At 51.9% G+C, this 19736-nt stretch overlaps 1 protein-coding gene across 4 annotated transcripts in view; it reads right to left on the reverse strand.

Annotated features, from left to right (window-relative positions):
- SPATA13 (spermatogenesis associated 13) overlaps nt 1-19736 on the reverse strand; it is a 267083-nt gene that overhangs the window by 70186 nt on the left and 177161 nt on the right. For 2 of the 4 annotated variants that reach the window (XM_059902616.1, XM_059902617.1), the window contains exon 2: nt 1324-2916. In XM_059902616.1, the coding sequence (XP_059758599.1) occupies nt 1324-2916 (1593 nt within the window). Of the gene's footprint in view, nt 1-1323; nt 2917-12659; nt 12764-19736 lie in introns of those variants that run through there. The other 2 variants (XM_059902618.1, XM_059902619.1) reach the window with 2 other exon arrangements.

Here is a 19736-nt window from a genome sequence, read left to right on the forward strand (position 1 = left end):
CCAGAGCAGAGTCGGGACTCCTTCCCACGGCTGACACCTAGTCTCGTGTCCTTACAACTGTTCCATGGACTTCTTTGGAAATATGCAAATGAGCAAGTGGTCCTCAACATACAGGACCTCTGGAAGACAGACTGGCCGCCCGAGGTCTCCATGCAAACCCAGATCCAGAAAAAGTGAGGCAGCCTCCCTTCTCTGGCTACCCAGGGATCCATGAGGCAGATTTAGATCTCCTGAAAGTGATCTGTGGTAGGCTCTACCTTCTAAGGCTCCCTGCAAAGCAAAGGTTAAAAACAGTCCAGAGGCTGCCTTGGCTTCCAAGTTTGCTGTATCATTACTCATCTGCAGGCAGCAAGGCAAAACTGAGGTCCTCTCCGGGGATCAGTGGGAAGCAACCGTTGCAAGCACCAATTTATACCTGTGATATAGTCTAGGAACTTACGGAGAGAACAATTTGCAATATGGACACATGCATGCATCTCCTCGGCTCTCAGCTCTGTAAGGGACCATTACTGAATGCATTTATAAAGTGAAAATTACGCAGTAAGGTTGCCCGGATTCTTGACAGGATATGAAAAGACCTTTGCTCTTGGAGCCTTGACAGTTATTAGTGAATTCAATTCATGAAATGCTTATGTTCTACTCTAAAAATAAGTCCATACTACTTTACATAAATAGGCTATTTTTAAATTAAAGTATGTAGTTACCAGTAAAAAATAAAAATAAGTACAATAACCATCATAAAAATTCCTTTGAACCATCATCACTCAGGCGTTGACAGGTATCAAACTGCATGTTTCTAATTCACTCCCGGAAATAAAGCAGACTTAGAATATGTAATGGTTTCTTCATAAAGAATCTCATTCATATGAACTCTGTTGGAAAGGATATAGAAACACTTTAAAGTAGAAAGAGAAGAAAGTTCTGGGTAATAAAAAAAAAATGTTTCAAAAATCAAGATTTTGAGAGCCCCTATCAGCTAGCTGCATGGACTACAAAAGAGATGTTTTCAACTTTTCTCCCCAAATCTAGCACATGGCTGGGGCACCTGTCTTCTGAAGGAATTGTACGGTAATTGCCATCTCAAGGAGTTTCACACAACAGCAATTCATTTCAGAACAGAGAAAGACTACTCCTGAACCTGGTAAACAGCAACTGAACAAGAATAATCGTGAGGGCAAGAGAATCAGCTCAGGACCCCGGCCTCCAGGCAAGTGAAGGGACCCGCTGTGCCCACGGGCCATCTCCGGGGAGGGAGGGAGGGTGGCGCTGTGACAGGCACCCGTCACGTGGCGGGTCACCAAGGATGCCCCGCTCGGCCCTTACCTCGTCCGTCTTTTCTTCTGGACAGTTCGCCCCTCCGAGGCTCTGCTGCGGGTGGCTGCCGGCGCCGCTGTTCTCACTGCCCAGGTCACAGGCGGTTTGCAGCGCATCCTGGAAGGACCCGGGACCTTGCTCCCTCTGGACGGGCCCCTCTGCCCTTTCCTCGCTGTCCACTGAACTCAGGGACAGCGCGCTGACACTGTTGGGACACTTGGCAGGGGCTGCGTCGGGGCTCCGAGGGCTGGGGGGCTTGGGCGTGGTGGGCCTCGCAGGGCCGAGAGGAGGCTCGGGCTCCAGGGGAGACCGGTCGCCAGGGCCCGGTTCCTTGGAGCCTCTGTCCGACACCTCCCGGGCCGGGGGCCCGGAGGAAGAGCCGGGGGCGCGAGGAGCGGCACCTCCGGCAGCCGCGTCCCCGGCCGAGCCCCCAGCACCCGCCAGGCCGGGGTCCGGGGGCTGCGCGCCCCTCCGCCCGCGCTCGGGGCCGGCGACCGCGCGGCGGGAGTAGTCGTCGTGCAGCCGGCTGTGCGGCCGCGGCCCGGGCGGGGCGCCCCCGGGGTCCCCCGGCCGGCCGGCCGCGCCACCGCCCACGAGCCGCAGCACCCGGGCCAGGTCCGGGGCCCGCAGCGGGCTCCTGCAGCGCCTGGGCCCCGCGGGGGCCCCGCCGGAGCTGTCGGAGTCGGCGGACGAGCCGCTCAGCGTCCTCCGCGGGCCCCGGCTCTCGGGCGCGCGCCGCAGCTCGGCCAGGTGCGAGGCCGACTTCCGCCGGAAGGAGCTCTTCTTGAGGAAGGTCAGGCTGTCCGTACTCTTGCTCCGCCTGCAGACGCCGTTCCTCTCGGGCTCCCGCGCCGGGGCCTCGCGCGCCGCGGGCTCCGGGGCGGGCGGCTCCGGGTCCAGGAGGCGAATGCGCCCCAGGCCGTAGGCGCGGCGGATGCTGCGGGACCGGAGGGCGCCGCGCGCGAAGCCGTCGTCGGGCTCCTCGGGGTCCGAGCCGTCGGACGCGAAGCCGGGTCCCGGGGAGCACCGGCCCGCGAGGGCTCCGGCCGCCGCGCCGTTGGGGACCGCCTTGCCTAGGTCGCGTTCCTCGGCCCCCTCTTTGGCGGCGTCCCATCCCTCCCGGTTCTGAATTCCCTGGAGGACCGAGGTCTTCAGTTTTTTGAAAGACCCCATTTTCCGGAAGGAGGCCAGGGCGTTCCACGTGGAGGAGCTGCCCACGAGGCCGGCGGGCCGGGGCCGCTCGGGGTCGGCGCGCGTCCTGTTCGCGCCGGCGGAGAAGAGGCGCAGGAGGCGGGCCGGGCTGAGCCGCGCCTCCCGGGCGCCCGCGCCGCCGCAGCCGCCGTGGCGACACGCCGGGTAGGTCACCATGCCGGGGTCTTTGGGATCAGAGATGGGACCGGGGACCGCAGCTCCGCGCCCGTGGCCGTTCTGGGCCGTGGTCATGGTCTGGGGGCCGGGAGCCCACGGGCACAGGGCAGCGCGGTTCAGACCCACGCGCGCCTCCGTGTCCCCCGGCTCCGCGCGCACGCCTTCCTCCCCAAGGCCGCCGGCCTGGCCTTCCCGCCTGCCGTGCACATCGGGCTCCGCGGTCGTGGTCACCGCCTGCAGCGGAAAACAAAGCAGAGAGTTAGCGTCTGCGCCCACGAGAGACTCCCTCTATCAACGGGGGCTCATCTATTTTGTTTAATAATTGCTAACAGAAAACCAGGCCTGCCCCCTGACAGGGCCGATCACATAAAACCTATTTTAAATTAAGTTAAAATGTCACTTTTTTCTCCTAATTCATTTCGCATTAAATGAGAGGGAAGAATGCAAATTATGCATTCATTAAAAAAAAGATAATTATAGGTTGTGCATTCAATATGATGGTAAACCCTGAAATCCACTGGAACTCGTTAAAGGAAACTTTTGAAAAACTTCTAGAATGAAAAAGCCAAGGCATCATTCAAGACTATGTCTTCTCTTTATTCGAAATAGAAGACATCTTCAGTTATCTCAGACACACACATGCGCACACACAAAACCCAACACTATTTCAAAATGTGTCACAGGGAAACGCTGAACTAGGTTAAATTTAATGCAGCTCATAGGAGGCTGAGTGCTTAGTATACAAGAGGCCTCAGGCAAGGATGAGTTGTGATGGAGACCAAGACACTTTTAGCTGCATATTGTCTACAAGATACCCCAAAACTCTAATGGCAGAGCTACAAAGCGCCACAGGGCCACAAGAGCAGGAGGGACCACGCTGAGGTGGCCTCAGGTCAGGCTCTGTGAAGGAAACCGCATTAGAGGGGCCTCTAACTGGCTGGGGAACGGAGGTGAGGATAATACTGAAACATTAGAAATTCAGACACAGAAATTCAGATTAAACAAATACCCGCACCGTCTACCTCACTCCCTCAGACCCAGAAGCCCACCGCACGCCTGCGTCTGTGCTCTCCCCCAGGTGCAAATGCTGCTCCCTTGGCCTTTGCCCATCAGGCCAAGACCTGCTCAGCCCTCAAGGGCTAGCATGCTCCCCTGCACTCACTGAACGATTAGGGAAGGAAGGGAGGAAGGGAGGGAGGGAGGAAGGGAGGAAGGGAGGAAGGGAGGGAGGGAGGGAGGAAGGGAGGAAGGAAGGAAGGGAGGGAGGGAGGAAGGAAGGGAGGAAGGGAGGGAGGGAGGAAGGGAGGGAGGAAGGAAGGGAGGGAGGAAGGGAGGGAGGAAGGAAGGAAGGGAGGAAGGGAGGGAGGAAGGGAGGGAGGAAGGAAGGGAGGAAGGAAGGAAGGAAGGGAGGGAGGGAGGAAGGGAGGGAGGAAGGAAGGGAGGGAGGAAGGGAGGAAGGAAGGGAGGGAGGGAGGAAGGAAGGGAGGGAGGAAGGAAGGAAGGGAGGAAGGGAGGGAGGGAGGAAGGGAGGGAGGAAGGAAGGGAGGAAGGAAGGAAGGAAGGGAGGGAGGGAGGAAGGGAGGGAGGAAGGAAGGGAGGAAGGGAGGAAGGAAGGGAGGGAGGGAGGAAGGAAGGGAGGGAGGAAGGGAGGAAGGAAGGAAGGGAGGGAGGAAGGAAGGGAGGAAGGGAGGGAGGGAGGAAGGAAGGGAGGGAGGGAGGAAGGGAGGGAGGGAGGGAGGAAGGGAGGGAGGGAGGGAGGGAGGAAGGGAGGGAGGGAGGGAGGAAGGAAGGGAGGGAGGAAGGGAGGAAGGAAGGAAGGGAGGGAGGGAGGCAAGAGTATGATCATAATCCGAAAAGGCTACCATTTATGAAGTGCTTACATGTCAGGCCCCTGTACTAACTGCTTTCAAAACATCATGACACTGAGTAGTCTTGCAAACCTACAAAGTCAACCGAATGATTTCCATTTCATACACAATCAAATGGACGCTTGGGCAGGTTAGGTAATTCATCTGGGGGTCCTGCGGCTCCCCCACCCCAAGGCCTACGCGCTTCTTCACTGCTTCAAACTAATGAACAAAGACAGAGGCAGAGCTGGGATTTGAACGCAGGCATGACTCCAAGTTCAGTGCCTTATGACATAACCCGGACTTAAGTCAAATCCCGGAAGTCCTCACGACGCCAGTCAAGGCCGTTATTCCGAAGGCAACATTAAAGGCAGAAGAGAAGGAGCAAGTTGTATAAAGACCTGAGGTCAGGCCCCAATTTGGCTTATTCCTCTCACGTGCAGAAAAAAAATCTGACCTCATGCAAAGAGGTCTCATCTGCTTCTTCTCCCCAAATTCTCTGATGGGTTCATTTTCATTTGCCCCTACCTTGTGCCCACTGAGGAGGGATTTCCAGGGAGAATCATGGTTAAAGCGTTAATTCCATCCAGGACCAGGGAGGCTACACGGATGTAGACCCTGGAGCCTTTCTGATGTCCAGTTACCCAGTTCCACTCATCAGAAGATGGATGGGGTGCCCACATGCCCTCTGCAGTCTAATGTTCAAACAGAGAAATGAGGGGCCTGAAGAGCTGTGGGTTGCATTTGAATGAACCATATCAGTAAAATCTCAAATCATCCCGGCACCGAGGGTGGATGTGAAACCTACAACCAGCTGCAGAATGAATCCAACACCCAGCATCACCCGTCCATCCTCACCTATTCTGGGAGGGACAGGGCATGGGGGTTGTTGCAGCTTCTCACAATCTTGAAATGAAGCGGATAGTTTGTGCCAACTGTCAAGTCCAGTCGCAAGTCAAGTCCACTGACTGCACATTACATAATAATAGTAGTCTTGTTATGACCTGCCCTGGACACAGAAGAGCAGACAGGATCCCTGCCTTGTAGTCTGGCTGGACGAAGACAACATACTGACACCACAAGCAGAGGGCGCTATGAGACCTTCTATAACCAAGGACCCAACTGTTAAGCTGACCCTAAGGGCTCAAGGGGTGCAGGGAAGCGTTGCTTTACTGTTGGGTGGTTAATGATCTGTGGAGGACCAGGGGCCAGGTCTAGGTCTAAGCTGCCACCTGAATCTTGAGTAAAGTCATTTCAGTAATCTGTGCTTCAGCATCGTCTATAAAATAAGAGGTGCCAACATTATGTGTATCTCAAACAACCAATCAATTCATGAGCCTCTGTTGGCCTGTGTTAGATGTGTGTAGGCCCCATGATAAATTCAAGGCGGTGACAAGGTGATTGCCCATTCTAGGGGGAAAATGGCATGGGTACAGGGAGATTGGGGGGCAGTAAGTTCGGGTGACCAGCCCAGTTGGCCCACGGATGGGGTGTCCTCCAGGATATGGGACTCTCAGGGTGAAACCAGGAAAGTTCTTGGCAAGCCGGGATGACTGTTCACCCTACATTAAGGAGAACAGTGTAGTTAGAAGGATGGCTCGATGTAATAGTGGAAACTCGGTGAAAACAGCTTTAGAAGAACCTACCTCCCCTTAGTCTAACTCTGAGACCGTCTGCAGGTGTCTGTCACCCTCTTTGAGAACTCCTTGCTGATCCCCCTAAAGTGAATTAGACCCCTTACTCTGTGGGTTCCAGGCATCTCACCAAATTGCTTTATAAAAGCATATTATACTGATCTGTATTTGTCATTTTAACAAGTTTATGTGGCTGCCTTCAGAACAAGACCATTAACTCTTTGAGAGTAAGAACTGTGCTTTGCACACTAAGATTATTTAAGTTTATCTGGATGTGAATTTTGTATCCGTTATCCTGCCTTGTCAATAACGGTACCAAGGCTAACAGTTCATCATTACGCACCACCATATTATTCCAATGTGAAGATGTTCACATTTTTACAACACTCAAAAGTCTAAGTATGTACTTAAGGCTTATACAAGTTTTAGGATACAGATCCAGTAAAATACATGCATATCTGAGTTTCTAATTGGGGCAACATGCTTTTTAAAAGACCAGTGACTTACTATTCCGTGAACAACGTGATTGTTGTCTGCTGCTTGGAATGAAACTGAAAATCACGGAAAAAAGCTTTTCCTGGAATTTCCGAGTAACATACCAACTTGCATTATTTAGAACTAATACTTTGACCTCTATTCACTAACAAGGGTTGCAATTCAATCAGTGGTTTTGTAGCAAGTCTTGTAAATTGTGGGAGCTCAGCCAGAGATATTTATGAACATAACTACAAGAAAGAATTTTAGATGGGAATATTGTGAAATCCATTGTCTAGCAGCTGGATTCTGGATTGTTTGAACTTTAGAAGGGAACATTTCATTCGTAATGAGAATTCTCTGAAAACAACCATGACCAATAATTTTTAAATAAGAACTTGTACTTGAATTTGAAATTCAGGAATACATACCAGGCTAATGTACAAACAAGGAGGTTTTCGTTAAATGTTCGGGTAAATTATAGGAAATGTGACACTGGAAGCAAACACTGAAATCTGGATGCTAAAGGGGTGAAAGCACAGAGCCTTGAATCACAGCATGGCAGAATATGGCCTCAGGGAACATCCAACTCCTAAGCGTAAAGATCAGGACCCTTCGTCAGGCTACAACAGGTGAAGGCACAGGCTGGGCAGCAGGGGACTGGGTTCCAGCCCAGGCGCTGCCACGTACTGGCCAAACCCCAGGGTCATCCTAGCCCTCTTCCTTTCCCTCCAGACCTCATCGGTTAGCCTAAGAGATTAGACTGCGCATCTCGACAATCCTGGCCTGGCCCCCCGCCATCAGTGCGTCCACCTGGAAGGCTTCCCTGACAAGTCTCCTGTCCTGCGGTCTAACTCACCTCCCATTCAGCCGCAGTGTCCTTCCCAGAGTGCAAACGGACACATGTCACTTCATCTAGGGATGCTGGCTGCCTCCAGACCTCAGAAGGTGCCACATCTCAGCCCAGCACGCCATACCTTTCCCTCCAGGGATGCTGAGTGACTTACAGCCACCGTCCCTCGCACTGCGATGCCCTGGGCCATTTCCTTGCTGGCTCTCAGAGTCTCTCGCAGCCGTTCTTGTCTCTCTGTATTAGGGAACCACGGTCCCCAGGCTCCCCTGACCAGTGGCTTCCGGTGAGGTTGGCCAGTGGGAAGCACTGGCGGGAGACGCCATGTGCGGGAAGAAGGGAGATGACGGGGCGTCCCCTCTGCCTGGGCCGCTGCCGGGCTCGTCCAGAAGCTGCTGTGCCCCTCCTCAGCTCCCGCTCCTGCTGGGGTCCCTGCCGGTCCTCGCTCCTGTGCGGGAGGGACACTGGCACCTGTCCCCCGCTTTCCCTCCAGCCTCGGGAGACAGCACCTTCCTGCTACTGTCCGTCTGAGCTCTTCTGGCTTCTCTCGTTTCTCAGCTGAGTAAAATCATCCCTCAGTTAGGGCCTCTTTGGAGTATCTAGAGATGCTTCTCTTTTCCTGATGGATAAACATGCGCCCCGCCCGTCTCCAACTCAAATCAGCTCTTCCCCGGAGGCTCTCTCTCCTTCCTCCCCAACTCAGATGCCCGTCCTCTGTGGGCTCCTGTGTGCGCTGCTGTTTCAGCACTGGCCACGCCGCTCTGCAACTCTGGTCTCTGTCTGCTCTCTCCACGTAACTCCGGTGAGGTTGAAAAGTTCTTTGAAGGCAGAGGCCAGGTCTTACTGAACTCTGCATCCTCTGCACCCGGCCAGTGACTGACTGATGAAGGATGGGAACCCCCCTCCTCTTGCACATCCAGGGCCAGATCATCCTCGGCTGTGAGGCTGCCCTGTGCACTGTAGGATGTTCAGCACTGTCGTTTGCTGAGGCTGCCCTGTGCACTGTAGGATGTTCAGCACTGTCGTTTGCTGAGCCTGCCCATTTTATTCTCCCCTTTCCCTTCCTGGTAGGTCCTTTCCTTCTCTTATTCACTCAGAATCTTTCCCAGAACCTCGCTGAAGTCAAGACTCTGACGGGAGCTCAAATTCTAGCACCCGCACCTTATGAACAGGTTGTATTCTAAAGGGTTACTTATGGGCAATCTATTTCCCCGTAGACTCTGTCCATCAAACTACATTTAACTGTTAACATAGTGAATTTAACCATAATTTATAACATTTCCATAGGAAAATGTATCTAAGATTCAATGGTGGGTTCTAGTTCCAAGGATGAAGTTCCTTTCCCCACTGCCCGGTCCTTAATACAAAACCCTCTCCCTCTCCCTTTCGACCCCCGTGTCCACATCTCAAAGGAAGACTGTCCTTCCCCCATGGACGTGGCATCCTCGGGGTCTCTCCAGGTGAAGACGGGAGAGGATGCTTCAAAAGAGCAGAGCTCTGCCTTCATTTAAATACCGAACCATTTAAGTGTCTAAAAACTCAAAGTATACATAAAACCGTAGCTCGGGGCTTCCCTGGTGGCACGGTGGTTGAGAGTCTGCCTGCCAATGCAGGGGACACGGGTTCGAGCCCTGGTCTGGGAAGATCCCACATGCCGCGGAGCAACAAAACCCGTGAGCCACAACTACTGAGCCTGCGCGTCTGGAGCCTGTGCTCCGCAACAAGAGAGGCCGCGATAGTGAGAGGCCCGCGCACCGCGATGAAGAGTGGCCCCCACTCGCCGCAACTGGAGAAAGCCCTCGCACAGAAACGAAGACCCAACACAGCCAAAAATAAATAAATAAATTAATTAATAATAATTTTTTAAAAAACCCGTAGCTCGGACAAGACTGAGTCACTGTATCTCTGGGAAGGGTGTCGATTCTATACAAGGTGTGACTGGCTGGCTGGCCTTATCTGGGTTACTAGGCTAAACCGCATTCCTGCAGGTGAGCATGGGGTTTCCCAGTAGGGAATGATGTTTGCTTTGTCAATTCTGAGGGTTTGCAAAGGCAGGCCTTGGGCCAAAGAGAGGAGAACCTTCCTCTGGTCTCTGAAATCAGGGGCGGGCAGGTCTAGCCAGGTGGGCTAGGGTAGGTCTGCACCTGAGCTGTGCTTCCTGGCCGTGACCTCAACGCTCAGTAAAGTGCCAGCCTCTGAACCCCCGTCCTGCACCCCACCCTAAACCCGGGGTTGAAAGAGCCTCGGAAGACTTCAGAAGGAGAGGGACGCCAAGGAGAGAGCTGCAGATGGCCTGCCTTGGTTCCTGCACCCCCTCCCCAGCCCCCATCTTTCTCACGTAAGTCTGCAGCAGTAACCTCCCAAGTTCTCGGTGAGGACTACCTCATGCCAGCAGCCAGTGCCAAAAAGGATGTCACCACAGCAACGGGGCCTCCCCTGCACTGACGGTTCAGAGTAAAGAAAGTTTTCCAGATGGGTGGCCCTAATCTTGAAGGCACTTTGAAGGTCACTGAAGCAGAAGCAACGTTTCTGCTTGCGAGAGGCCGTTCAGCAGAAATCGGGGGCTGTGCGTCACTGGGCTCACCCGGCAGGCTGCACAGAAGCCCCAACAACGATCAGCACAGCTTGTACCCCAGCCTTTGGGAAAAACCGTCTGTAAGGGTACGTGTGTCGGTGTTGTGTTTTCCCTGAACTTACGCTACCGCTCAAGGTTTTTGGTCTTGTCTTTCTGCATCAAATGTCTTTCTGGGCATAGAACCCCAGTTGATAATACTGCCTTTTGGAGGAAACAAGATCAGCCTTCCACTCCGTTTCCATCCAGTCAGGTCTCAGTTTAGGGCTGTGGGAGCAGCACGTCCCGCTGTCACTGCGGACAGGGGCCCAGGGAACACCTTCCCCAGCTCTGTTCAGTCGGCATCCCGCGTCCCCACACTGTTCGCAGCAAAGCAGTTGCTGAAATGCCCTGTCTGTCGAATTGAAACGTCTTCTTCTCACGGAGCTGACGTCTGGCTGCTGTTTCACGGACGTCATCCCGCAGGAGGCACGCCGGGTACCCACGTGAATGGAGCAGAGGCGACCGGCCACTGTCCCTGAGCAGGCGCCCGCAACCATGCCTCCACAGCGGGGCGGGGGGGCCCAGCCCCACAGGAGCTGCGCTGGGGCCACTCTGTTCCAGGAGGGCCTGTTGTGACGAGCCCGCCCCAGGGGACATCAGCGGCCCCTCTGAGGCTTGAAGAAGGGACGCTGAGGGCCTCAGACACTGTGCTCGAGCACAAAGGAGACCTCCTCTACTCAGGGGGCCCCGGCCTCCCTCCCCTGCGGCTCAGCCCCCGGGCTGAGGCCCCCAGGCCCCCAGGGCGAGGAAACGTTGACGGAGTAAAACGCCACACGCGTCTCAGGCCCTCGCTCAGTGCCAACTTCTCAGGTCACGTTTCTCCTTCGGAAAGGGACCCGCAGGCAACTCAGGAGAGCTCCTCGGCAGCTTCTTTGGGCTTTTACCGTTCTCTCTACGACAGAGACTTGGGCCAGAAGCTTCCACGGGATCGTGTGGCCTGCTCCATCGCTCGGCTCCTTTGCCACGGGCCCCTGCTACAGGAAGGGCGCCGCTCCCGGGGTTGCGCACACCAAGCCCTCCCCGGACAGCGATGGGTGACGCCCCTCCTGCGCCCACTCTCTCTACCAGCCCACCACCTAGCAGTGCAGGAGACAGGCCGTGCGAAGAGCTCCGTCCCCTAATCTTGCCCCCCAGACGCAGCCCGCGGGCATCTTCCTCTCCTCCCAGGTTCAGCTCTGACCTCCTCCCCCGCCTGTCCGCCTAACCCGCGGGCGCTCACACCCACAACCTCAGCCAGCCTCCAGCTCTGCCCGTGGGGAGACTGGCCACCAGGTAGCTCCGTCCCGCTCCTCAGCTCCATTCACCCGACGGGATGCTTCTGGCGCTCTCATGTCAGAAGCTTCCGGAAGCCCAACGGAAGACAGGAGCATGTGGCAGACTCAGGAAAGCCCCGGCATCACACCCCACTGACACAGCTCCCTTGACACGAAGCTTAATAAGGTTCTAAATATGTCAGACGCTCAGTGGACCTGACATGAAACGAGCATTATATTCTGTCTTTCGTGAAAAGTTCAAAACCAGTTTAGGTGCTAAAAAAAAACCAAAGAATAACAAAGACGGAACTATCTTGAACCTAAAAAAAGGAGAGTGGAGGAAGGCGGGAGATGAGCAAGGTGGGGCGACTTCCCAGGAGGCTTGGGAAAGGACACAGGTCTGCTCCCCGCCCCGCCCCCAAGAGCCGCTGCAAAGGACCCAGCGACCACAGACAAGGCCAGGCGCATTCCTCAGTGAGACCAGCCTCAGAGAGTTAGGGGGTCCCCGGGCTGGGGTAACAGGACCCCAACACCCCTGAGAGCACCTCACAGGTTGTCAGGAGAAGCAAATGCATCCCAAACAGAATATTTTCATTGGAATATCAGTCACGCTTATAAGAGGACACCTCTCCCTGTAGAGCATACATTTTATCGTTATAGGTTAATGTGAAAAAGGTAAACAGGAAATGGAATTCTACATCAAATTTATAGATCAGAAAGAAGTGCAATACTTCTCTGTTGGAAATTCAATGGATGTAAGCCTCTTAGAGGCGAATCTGGACTGAGGCAAAAGTAGCATCTCCCATGGGGTCCATGGGGGTGCAGAAAAGGCCCCACCTGCACAGGTCACTGCTTTGTGATCCAAGATCAAAGCACCTCCTCCGCCCTCCAGCCAGCCTGCCCGGTCAAAGGTCACTGCCAGACCGCAGTGAAGGACCAGAGAAGGGATGTCTAAACGTGGATGTGGGGGAAATGCCATTATTTCATTTTTAAACTAGTTCTATCTTTTCTCCCTACAGATGGATAATATATGCTTCAGGACTCCTTTCAACTCTGACTATGACTTGTAAGTAACTGACAGCTCCAATTTGGACACGTGGTATTCTGAATGTCAATGTAGAAGTCAATCGTTCAGAATTTAAAACACATTTTCTTGTAAGATTCTATCATCTGCTCAACCCCCCTTAATTCCTAATGTAAATAAACTATGTTACCAATAGTAAGGAATGTGCTCGCTATATTAATTATCGTTAATTATTAGTGTATTATACTCAATTCATAATAGGAATTAATAAAAAGATGAACCTGATTTCTTTGGCTTAGGGGCTCGTATGGTAGCAGAAGTAGACGAAGGATGGGAAAGCCCCTCTGCGGTACTGGGAACAGGTGGGTTGTCCTTGGCCTCCTCCGGCCTCACACGTCCCCTGCAAAAAAAACACCCTGCCGAAGTCTGCTGGTTCATTTCTTTGCTAACAATCATTTCAGAACTGTAATGATACAGCAGTCCCCGTCATCCCTCCTAGACCGAACGCTCTGATGCAAGAAGCTGTGCTTTGGCAGAAATCTGTCCTCACTGCTTCCGGGCGGTGACACAAGCAGCTCAGGGCCACGTGCAGGTAATGGCATCACCTGAGTGCAGAAGCACGGATGGCTTCCATTTAAATGGGCTTCCTGCGGCTTGTTTTGAAACTTCATCTGGTAACAAGAAAGAACCTCATGTGAGGCATCATCCGTTCCTTCCATCGTTCCAGGAGGTTCCCCTGACGCCTCCTGTCTGACTGGTGTCGGGACAGACAGGGGAGGAGAGCGGGGAACAGCAGACACCGTTTCAGCCACCCCAGACCTCTATCCACTGGGGAGACACATGATTAAACAAGCAATCGTAATGAAGTCTGCATCGTTATGACACCTGGACGGGCTCCTTCAGAAGTGACATCAGTGCCAGAACTGAAGCTGATGGAAGGTGGGAGCACCTGACAAAGGTCCGCATTTTACTCTGCTGACTTGCCCTTGGCAAGAACCGTCTTTCTGTCTTTCATTCCCTCGCCCCCCGCCTTAAGTGTGACAACTGAGTTTCAACTAATCTTCTAAAATTAGAAATTAAATGAAGTCAAAGCCCCTGTCCTCTGGAGACAACTGAGAACATAACTGGGTTTTAACAGAGAAACGGGAATGGGGGCCTTTACGACAATTACTGTTGATGTTTTGGCGATCACAGTGCATTTTCAAGCTGAATTCCTAAGTCTGCCTTGGCCCTAAGGATAGCTCTTGATCCCCTCGGTTAGGGTTGGGACACTTCTCACTGTGTCTATCGCTGTCCTAACGGGTCCCTGCGTGTGTGCTGAGAGCTCACCGGTACTGACGCCAAGGTCCACACAGGCCTGTTCTGCAGGAGATTATAATCTTGTCCAGAAAACAAGAAAAACATCATCAGAGATTCCTATTTTCTGGGAATACTGTGTTTTCCACATAATTTTGTAAAACTTTAGGTTAAAAAACCCCCTATATCCAATCTTCAACAAAAAGTGTGTATTCATGTTGAGACTTCTGCTTGCCTTCAAACTAAACCAAGCAGACGAATTTCTGAAGTTTCTAATTTTCTTCTCTCTCTACACTTAGAAACAGCCCTCTCTGGATGGCTAGTTTAAAACTACTTAATAAATGGAATATTTAGGTGTTTCTTTTGGCCGAGGGGCTGCTTAAGAGACTTTCTGAGAAACCAGGACACATGGACTAAGGAAGTTTGGGACCCTCTGGACCAGGGTTGAACCTGCTCGCAGCAGAGATGAGCCTGGACGGCACCTCCCCCGACGGGGCCTTCATGACCGACTCTGGGAGTGGCTCGCTTAGGAACGTGCATGTGTCCTTGAGGACGGGCCTGTCCTCATCGCCCTTAGCGTCCACGCGGACACGGAGTCGCTGGCAGCTATCAGCAGCTCAGTAACTATCTGATGAAACATTCAGGGCCTCCTTGTAAACACTGAGTCTGGATGCCTTCAAAGCAACCTTACCCTGTGGGAGAGGCTGCCAGGTCCTTCTCCTGAAGTAACTGGGCACTGTAACATCCAAAATAATCTTTCTGGCTTCTTTTCCCACCTCTCTACCAAGAAAAATGAGAAATAAGTCTGAAACTTGGAGGGGGCCACTGAATTTAAGCTGCAAAAAATTCCGTATCCCAATTCTCGCCTTTAGGAACTGGCCCTGGAGTGAAGGGAAGGCCCCACGTTACTGAGATCAGGCTCTTCCAACACACACGTGACTGTCACCCGCTGGTCACACTCGGAGACCCACACAGGGACCCATGGCCCATCCTTGACAACGGAATTCAGGGAAACCACGCAAAGGGCCAGGGAGGTCTGCCCTTTGCTGAATCTGACACCTGACTCGTCACCAGAACAGACAATGAAACGAAGCTCGCGTCTCTGTGATGAACTGAGAAAAAGATGGAAAAAGCCGCAATGTTGGCATGGCTTCCTTTCCTGCTGAGGGGTGAGGATGGCCAGGCACCAACCCACATCCTGCCCAGAAGCGTCCTCTGCAAAGAGCCAACTCCAAACGGGTGCTCTTCGGAAGTCCTCACAGAATAAACCCGTGCACGATTCCAGGGGCCGTTTACTAACTCCTAAATAAGTTAGGGTTTACTGTTCCCTTCTCAGCCACTCTACGGCCAGAGTGGACAAGCTCGGGGATGCTTTAGCACACAAAACTGGTGGAGTGCCCTCCACTGTTCTCATCTCCGGTGGGGGGCTTTGTTACCTTTGCGCAGTGAAAATTTCTGACCTCCAGTCATTAGAGATGTACGTGGAGACACAGAACAGAAGACAAAACCGGTCTAATGAGAGCTGTCAGTGTCCCCACCTGTGTCTTCTGACAGGAATAGCAGCTCTGTTGTCTGTTACCTTGCGAGATCCTTCCTCCTACTCCCTTCAGGTAATAAACCCCAATTTTAACTTTCTTCCCCAATGTGCACATACACACAAAGTCACAGGAGCATTCTAATATTGTACCTCAAAGTACAGGTGAAGCTAAAATACAGGAACTTATTAGGTCTCTGATGGAGGCCAGTGCTGGGGGGTCTATGGACCGTGCTGGCTGGGTCCCCCCCGGCCCAGGACTGGGCTGTACGAGCCTGCTGGCCGGGTGCCCCGTCCGCTCGGGTGCAGAAGAGACACTTGTCCCAGGCTGGTCTCAAGAACGTGCTGTTCCCTGTGGGACCAGCACCCCTTTATGATCATGGGCAAAATATTTACGGCTGTTGGCCACCTATTTAGGGTGACTGTGCGGCTTTACAACCGAAAGAGGGCTTGGGGTCCCCATCAAAGGAAGATCAAACTCTTCTCCACGGTGCAATTATTCATGTCCTTCCGAAACTGAATCCTCGAAGAATTAAGAAACAAACTTGCAAACACACAGCAAAGTGATTATCTTTTAAAAGGAAGAATACACTCAGATGTAGCAAAGAATATAGGAGTCAAGTATTATATAGAGTTACTTATTGTAATTGTATAAAAATAAATGTTACTACAATATGGACAGACTTCAAAAGCTAAATGAAGCCTTAAAGGGCAAAGTGACGGAAGTCAGCACAGAGATGGCATGCTGTTGGGTTCTGGCGACACTGCGGTGTCCGGGAAGGGTGACTCTACCCAGCAAGTGGAGGGCTGTAGCCGGGGGCTGGGGAGGGGACAAGCAGTGACTAAAATGGCCACGAGGGTCCTTCTGGGGGTGACGGTTGCACAGCTCTGTAAAACTTGCTACAAATAACTGAATCGTACAATTGCACTGAGTGAATTTTATGGTAGGTAGATTATATCAGTAAAGCTGTTAAAAGCACAAAATTGACGATATTAAGCATAATGGCCTCGGGAATAGTCTAATAAACATTCTGAAGAGGATTTAGACACATAATTCAAGGCAAAGCATGTATTTACTCTAAGTATCCAGAGCATGAATTTCGGTCAAAAGAGCCACAGTAACTTCCCAAGTCCCCAACTCGGAAGAGTCACAAGGTTTCCGTCCTCATCACCAACGACCTCAGGAAAGGCCGTCTCTCCTGATGGTTCTTGCATCACTCTTTTTAGGGACTTTAAAACGAAGATTTTGATTGCTCAGTGTTTGCCTGTTTGGACTTCCTAAATTACACAGGAGAGCGACCTCCCTTCCTGTGACCTTCCTGTGACCAGCAGCGAATAAGCCACGAGAGAGACCCTCACAGCAAAGCGACCAGGAGCTCTCAAAACTGGGTGTGAGCCAACGCTTCTCCTCTGAAAGCCAGGCTCCCGGGCTGGCGGGCCCTCCGGGAGTGCACGCAGGAGGGACCATCTCCCTGGGCATCGAGAGGGGCTGCCCGCGTGGGTGCCAGGGCCCGGATGGTGGGGCTGCTGCGTTTCAGCTGATGTGACACCACCCTCAGCCCCCGCCCCGCTAAGCAGGAACATGCACCACGTCTGCCCACGTCCCAGGCCCTCCTGGCCAGCTCCACGCGTGACATCAGTTACAGGCTGAAAACTAGTCCCGTAAACCGAGCAGTCTCCAGAGCTCCTCCACCTCCACTGTCTGCTGCTCTGGGTTTTATTTTCCATTTTGAAAGACTTCACCCCCATCCTCACGCTCTCGGCTCCGTCCAGCCTGTCTTCCCCCTCCTTCCCCTCCCGCATCTCCTCCTCTTGGGGACCACAATGTCTCCCACCCTCCTGGTCCTGTTCCTAGTTCTCAGCCGTCTTCACAGACGGGATTTCTGAGGGTTGGAAGCGATAAAGAGTTTTGTCCAATGTCTCATTTTTACCCAAGAGAACAAGTCGAAATAGCTGACATGTTTATAGCAGTTTTATTCACGGTCGCCAAAACTTGGAAACAATCAAGATGACCTTCAGGGGGTGACTAGAGAAATGAACTATGGTGCATCCAGATGACAGAATAGTATTCAGTGCTAAAAAGAGCTGAGCTACCAGCCATTTGAAAAAAAACATGGAGAAACCCTCAAAGCATAAAGCTAAGTGAAAGAAGCCAATCCAAAAAAGCCACATACTGGATAGTTCCAACTATATGACATTCTGGAAAAGGCACAGCCATGGAGACAATGAACAGATCAGTGGTTCCCAGGGGTTAAGGGGGGGGGAGGGAGGAACAGGCGGAGCACAGAGGACTTTTCAGACAGTGAAGCCACTCTGTGTGACGCCGTCATGGCGGCTACCTGTCACTATGCACTTGTGCAGACTCAGAATGGACAACCCCGGGGGTGAACCCTAATGTAAACCATGGACCCTGGTGATGACAAGGTGTGTCAGCTTGCGGATTGGAACAACTGTGCCAGGCCGATGTGAGATGTTACCAGCAGGGGGAAACCGTATGTCAGGCAGAGGGGTGTTTGAGAACACTGTACTTGCTGATCAATTCTTCTGTAAACCTAAAACTACTCTAAAAAAGGGTATAAATTTAAAACATAAAGAAACAAAGAGCTGCTTAGTAAGTGGGATGGTCAAGCCAGTGACACAGACCTTTCCTGCTTGAGAGCTTTGTGCACAACACAGAGGGTCCCCGCTCATCCAGCTAAGTGCCCAGAAACCTGCCCCTTGAGTCAGTGATCGTGCTCACCTGACCAAGGTCTTGTAAAGGGAGAACCAGCACCATTACATCACCAAGACTCAAGAACACCTCCATCAACGTCCAGACTCTGTGTGTGTCACCCCAACCTGCTGATTTTAAAGTTCACACGAAAGAACAAGGGTTGGGGTGCCTGCCCTATTCTGGGTGGAGGGGGTCAGGGAGGTGCCAGGTCAAGAGCCTCGACTTTATCACGAGGTTAAAATTGGATTATTACACGAAACCGAGCATTTTAATTGCAGAAGTGAGTAGTTTGTTTAAACTGGAAGTGACTGTGAGATTCTTATGACCCAAAGTGACAGGGAGAGTCAGGGGACCTACCTGGGTTTTCGTGGAGGTCAGGGAAGGAAAGAAGCACAGAATTAATTCACAGGCCCCATGGGGAGCAGGAAAAACATCTGCCTTATAGTCACATCTCAAACGTTATGCTTATTCAACTAGGAAATTATAAAGAATAATGTATTACTGAGGAATATTTATCTATGTGGAAAACCAATAATGCAAAGTTAAGGAGTGATAAGCCCAAAATTCAGAGTGATGGTTACCTCTCAGGAGGGGCTGCTAAACTTATACATGTTACAAATATTCTTTGTATAAATTAAATATTTAATGAAGTTGTCTTTTAGAAGATATACCAGTGTTAGAAGGATGAGTCAGCAAATACTAATAAAAATAACATATCCAATAGGACTAAGTAGCTGTACCAATTACTTGGCATCAGACAGACCCATGTTCAAATTCCTACTGCAGATTCAGCAGCCATATAGCCCTGAACAAGCGACATAGTTCCCCCATCTGGAAAAAGGGGGCAAATAATGGTACTCTTCAAGTTGGAGTTGGGTTAAATAGCAAAATGCCTGTTGAAGAGCTCAGAGGAGTTGGGCAAAGAGAATAACCGCTCCCATTCAGATCACTGACCACGTGCCAGGAGCCCTGGGAAGTACCTTACAGGCACAATCCCACCGAATTATCTCTAGGTCATATAGTAATAAACAAAGGAGATAGGATTTGAACCCATAGACAGTCTGACTCCGGTGCTAGGCTAGTAACCATCATGCTACTCTTTCTGTCTGATAAAACTCCTATATTATTATTAATGGTGTTGCTTACCATCATAACTATTCACGGTTTAAGAAAAATAGGTTTAAAAATTACCTATATGTGGCTAAGATGGGACTACTTGACACAAAGAACCCAAAGATGTAGAAAGCCAGGTGGCCACTGTGATCTGACATTGTCACGCGACTCTCAGAAATTCCAGTACGTTCAACTCCACGCACAGGATAGGAGCCGAGCTCGATCAAAGAGGCAACAGTCTTTCCCAGCCCTCCCCTAACCCGTACCCTGGCCAGTTAACCTGGGGTAATACATCCAGTTCTAAGCACCACGTCTTAAAAGAACAGACACACTGCAGATCGGTTTGGACAATGACCTGGTACCCACATCCTTTCACAAACAGTAGAAGGATCCTGGGATACTCAGCTTTTAACACAAATTTTAGGGATTTTCCTAGGGAAGGAGTACAGATTTATTCACATGTGCACCCTCTGGGAGAATCAGTGCATAGCATATGGTTGCTTTCCTTCTGGGACAAAGAATTTACGAACAATCAAGGAATCAGGAACATGCGTCTAGCCCCCAGGACGGCCCAGCGGCCACAGACCGCAGAGGGCCAGGGGGCTGGATCCATCACCTCTGAGGTTTCCTCCACCTTTACGGTTTGGTGATCCTGAAAACACATACTACATCTCCTAAAAATACAATCCTTCCATAAAGAGC

Source organism: Balaenoptera ricei, chromosome 18 (genome assembly GCF_028023285.1).
Source record: "Balaenoptera ricei isolate mBalRic1 chromosome 18, mBalRic1.hap2, whole genome shotgun sequence".
Classification (NCBI taxonomy): Eukaryota; Metazoa; Chordata; class Mammalia; order Artiodactyla; family Balaenopteridae; genus Balaenoptera; species Balaenoptera ricei.